This window comes from Pelobates fuscus, chromosome 13 (assembly GCF_036172605.1).
Source record: "Pelobates fuscus isolate aPelFus1 chromosome 13, aPelFus1.pri, whole genome shotgun sequence".
Classification (NCBI taxonomy): Eukaryota; Metazoa; Chordata; class Amphibia; order Anura; family Pelobatidae; genus Pelobates; species Pelobates fuscus.
Window position 1 is genome coordinate 88,973,045 of NC_086329.1, and position 5,178 is coordinate 88,978,222.

The window sequence follows — 5,178 nt, forward strand, 5'->3', positions numbered from 1 at the left end:
AAACCTAGCAACACTCCTTTTTGTAAGAGCAGTGACAGGTGATGCACATGGCAACTTTCCAAGTGGTATTCCCCAAGTGAGCGGGGGTTGTCGATGCTGTGTTGGATTTGATATCACATTCCTTTTACCTCCGCAGCAGACCTTGCACACTTCGAGAATTCCACGCAGACAACAGTGAAAACCACCCGTCATACATATTGTCTGTTACTGTAACTATATTCCTATTGCAGGCAGCTCCCATACTTAGTGCTTAGGGTCATGTGTGTGGGGTGGGAAACAAGGAGAGATTGAAAGTGTGATTGATAAAACTTTAAAGATAACGCAAAAAGGAAATTAAATGGCGAAGGGTAAAGTAAGTATTAAATGGAAATGGAGATGGAGATTGGAATCAGGACGGAGAGGGTTAGACGAGATGAAGTGAGGGAGATTAACAGAGAGAAGAAAAGGTAATGACAAGGTGGCTGAAGACGAGTTATTATTATTATTTATATAGCACCAGCAAATTCCACAGCGCTGTACAATGAGTTCATTTCAGCCAGCTTCTTAATTGGAAAATTAATGTAATCTTCCCAAGAACGCTGTATAAACTATATATCTGTTACTTGTTTAATTAAACAATACACACTCTCACTCGTAAATTCTATAAAAAGCAATGCTTCCAGATACGTTTTGGACGTATTCACTGGTTTTTCAGTAATTGCTCATACTGTGCTAATTTATGCTCCCTGTACTCTATGGCAAACATACGGCCTAGTACAAACAGAAGTTTGTGCTGGATAGCAAGCGAGCGGATGATGTTAGCGACAAAAACAAGTTCTCCAATGTAAGAAAGACATGTTTTTAATGACTTCGTAAAGGAAATGTGGAAAACTACATTTTTTAATATATAGTAACTGCCGGGGTTCAAGTGCATAAAAAAAATATGCATTTGTTTTACCTAGACTTTCCCGTTATGTCTCAAAGCATCAGAAACTGTTATTTTTTTCCAGATTCCTTTGGCATCAGGGAATACAGCATGATTCTTTTCTGATTGTTGTACTTAACCAAGTACTTGTATCAAGCCAGGAGAAGTATCACTTTAAATGACTTAATTACCTTTGCAATGACAAAATAACAATTCAGAGCCAAGAGACAATTGTAAGATTTTTAATCAGAGATAAAGTTTTTGTATTATATAACAGTTCTCAGTCTACAGTAGATCCCAGAGCTCATGAGTTCTCAGAGAGGAAGGAGTTGCAAGCCACTGTAAGGGAAGCCACCAAAATAACGAACTCCTGAAAGTCCACCTCACCATCTCCATTCTCATCCAGTTCTTTCATAATCTTGTCTACAGAAGAAGCATCTTTCTGGGTCTTTAGAAAGAACAAAAACGATAAGGACATGTTAGATAACAGACAGAAAAGCACAATGAACCAGTGAATATACTCCTATAGATCCTAGTTACATAGTGCTTCATTGGGTGTAATGCTAGGTGGGGCTTGATAGCATTCCCACTATTAAGGAGATCCCATAGCTGTCAGGAGGACTGCCACTAGAGGTGGATTTAACTCTTCAATAGAAACATTGCAATTTCTAAAAAAATAAAGACATGTTTTATGTTGCAGGGTTAATACTAAAGGCCCCCTAAACTCAGACCACTTCATTGAGATGACGTGGTTTGGATGACTACTGTGCTCATTTAATGCACCTTGGCTTTTGGAGAGACTGATCCTTTCCTATAACACTGTTAATACACTTTGACTCTAGGAGAAGAACTATAACCACTATAGCCCACAGTACAGCACCGGGGCACTTTTGGCACCAAAACCCCTACAGTGGTTATGGTGACAGGATTGCCCTGGCACACTCCCTTTGGCAAGCTTTAGAATGGTTTGACTTTTTACCTGGGGTCTTATGGGTGTCACTCCTTACCTCCACTAACTTAGCAAGAGAGCTATTCGCTCTCAGCCAAATAGCTACTCACTGCACTGCTGGCTTTAGTTCAGACAGAGAGGTTCTGATGCTTTGGCTGAGGTAGGGGTGGTGGGGAGTGTGGAAGGAGCACTATAGGGTCAGACACTAAATGTCAGTGCTGCACATTGTGCAGCACTGCCCCAGGAAACACCTCTAGTAGCCATCTGAGGAGTGGCCACTGGAGGTGTCCCTAGGCTGTAATGTAATTACTGCATTTTCTCTGCATTTTCTTATAACAAAAAGGCTGCTGGGACTGAATATACTCACCAGAACAACTACAATACGCTGCAGTTGTTCTGGTAACTATAGTGTTCCTTTAAGAATTAAAACAAGAAGCCTCGGGATACTCCATGCAACATAACCACGACAGTACATTGTAGTGGTTAAGGTGTTTAGAGTGTTCCATTAACACACTATGACCCTAAGAGAAGATGATCTTTCTCGATAGCACTATAAATACGTCGGCCCTAAGAGAGACTGGCTCTTTCATATACCACTGTAATACGACTTGGTCCTAAGAGAGATTGACTCAAACATGTAAAGGTAGAGTGGACAGGCTACATGTGTTAAAATGCAATTTTAATGTTATACATTTTTTGGGCCATTTTGAAGATAGAGAAAATGGCTAAATATATACACACTAAATGGCACCCGGGTAAAAATTCACCGATTGTGCGGTCATGGGACCTCCATGAAAACAAAGGGGAAAAAATAAAAAACACAAAGAAAATGACACGCGTTATCCACTATTGTAAATAATACTCAGTAAACTCGTGTAATACAAATAGACATTTTTACTAGCTAACAGATAAATGCCATAACAGTTATTATATCTGGTAAAGTATACAATAAAACAGGATAGCCCACCATTGTATATTGCATACAACATACCCGTGGAAAGCTGGACTCAAATGATGGATAGCAAATTCCCTGTGAACAGAGCACCAGTACTTGTAAATGTGCTTGTTTTCATATTTAAAATATGATTTTAAAAGTTACACCATCATGAGTGGGGGAGAGTTAATGGAGCTATCGGCTCTCTGAAGGACGTAGTGGAGGCAGGGAGTGATAGCTGGGTGACCACAGGTGAGAAATCAAACCATTCTAAATTTATTGGACAATCCTCTAGATTGTAAGCTCTTTTAACCCCTTAAGGACCAAACTTCTGGAATAAAAGGGAATCATGACATGTCACACATGTCATGTGTCCTTAAGGGGTTAAGCAGGGTCCTCATCAACCTATTGTTCGAGTAACATCTTGTAATTGTCTCATTTATTGTTAAATTTCCCCCTTTATAGTATAGTAAAATGCTGCAGAATAAGTTGGCGCAATATAATGCCAATAATGATACTTACATTGGGGGAGGAGTGTGTGCCAGAGGAGTTCTGGCACCATAACCACTACAAAATGCTGTAGCTGATATTGTGCTTGGAGAGGTTTTTTTTTTTTTTTTAGAGGTTTAGTCTCTTAACACCAAATATTAACAAATTAAAAAATAGAAAAAAAATAAAAAATCTTCTCCAAAACTCTTCAATTCAGCTACCGTGACAGCTTGGTAATTTTGCCTAAATTTTTCAATATGTTGTTCAGTTCAGTACAATCTGGCGATTAGTGCAAAAACCCCAAACAAACAGTTTTCGATGGGTGTTAACAGCTGAATTACCCATTAAGTTTGTCAGCACAGGATTTATAATTTTTTTGTTACCTTTTATGTTAAGGTTTAACTTGATATTTCCCATTATACTGTTTTTACCATCTTAGATGAAAGACATTTCCATGTATCTACAACAATTAAAATATATATATTTTTTTAAATTTAAAAATAAAACTAGATCATAATATATTTCCTGTCACCAGCACAATTCCTTTTCTCCAACTTCATGATATGTCCTCTAGTTCTAGCTCCCTTACCTCCAGACAAATTGGAACCCTGTTGCACTTTGTGAAATCCCTTGAGATATAATTTTTATCTGACAAGAAAGATAATACTATGTCTGTTTCTCCTTAGATCAATGACCTTAGGTCAGTGAACATTTAAAAACTCTCTCTTAAATAGATGTTTCAACAAACTCTTCCAGAAGTTGGGTCTTACCTCAAGGAATTCCCCCAGCTCATTCTGTAGAAGATCTTTCAGCTCTCTCTTACTCAGCTTCTCTTTGTCCCCTTCGCGCTCAGAGTACGTATGGAAAACGGAGATTAGCGTATCCATCGCTGTTTCTAACTTAGACATGATTGGGTCTATGGCTTCGTCAAGTCGCAAGTCCTTCGGATAATGATTTGAGATACCTTAAAGATAAATATTGAAACTGTAAAGTATGATTTCTCCTTTAACTGAAGGAGACCCCCAGAACCCAATCGATAGAAGCTAGAATATGGAAAAAGGGATTGGATATCCCTGCAAAAATTATGAAATGGCTCCCTGGGCTCTGTTAAAAGATTTATCCACCCAAAAGATAGCCAAAGCTTGAAATAGTTAGTGCAAAACTTAGAGTAGAGTACAGAAATGTATGAATTTGTGAAGGAAAACTAAGTTAAGAGGTTAGTAAGTAAGGGTTAGAAGAGTGCAATGTGGCATTAGGGGCTAGCCTTACCAGTTTATGACCTATCAGAAACAGAACAGATCTCACACAGCTTTAGACAGCGATGTATCTCTCCATATAGACTCTGGTCACCTCTCCTCCCACTGGCTTGTATCTATTACATCCCAAACAATGACACCTGCTGGTCTCAGGTGTCGAGGCTGGAATTTTGGATCATCACCATGGTGACCATAGAAACCAGAGTCAAGGATGGATGTAACTTTCCAGGATGCCTGGAGCTGGAGCTGTAATAATACCCAAAATTGCTGCTAAATCATAGATGAGGACATCGCTTCCTCCCATCTTCAAGGAAAGAAACAGAAACTCTAAGCGTTTAATCCAGATATTGATAAATTCTGCAGTGGTCATACTTATCTAGTATTTAGTTGCCCGACTGGTGTCCCAAGCATCAGGTAGAACCTTCAAATATTCCTTCTGCCTTTACAACCCTCTTTACATTTTTTATCAATCATTTTTTTTATTGAGTGGAAAGAATACATGACATGTAAACAAGCATCATATATGTGACATGTAAACAAAATAATCATATACGTGAGCACTTAGAATACTACGCTGAGAATCAATGCATAATATGTCATCATATGTGGAATAATTACAGGCTGGTGCAAGTAACGGTTACTAGGT

The 5,178-nt window shown here is 38.6% G+C and overlaps 1 protein-coding gene across 1 annotated transcript; it reads right to left on the reverse strand.

Moving 5' to 3' along the window:
• Positions 1-1,130: 1,130 nt before the first annotated feature.
• Positions 1,131-4,277, reverse strand: S100A1 (S100 calcium binding protein A1). Its single transcript, XM_063439061.1, has 2 exons — positions 4,047-4,277; positions 1,131-1,352 (listed from the first exon to the last, which is right to left on the reverse strand). Exons 1-2 carry the CDS (start codon positions 4,182-4,184, stop codon positions 1,209-1,211), a joined length of 282 nt encoding a protein of 93 aa, XP_063295131.1. The 5' UTR covers positions 4,185-4,277; the 3' UTR covers positions 1,131-1,208.
• Positions 4,278-5,178: the final 901 nt, after the last annotated feature.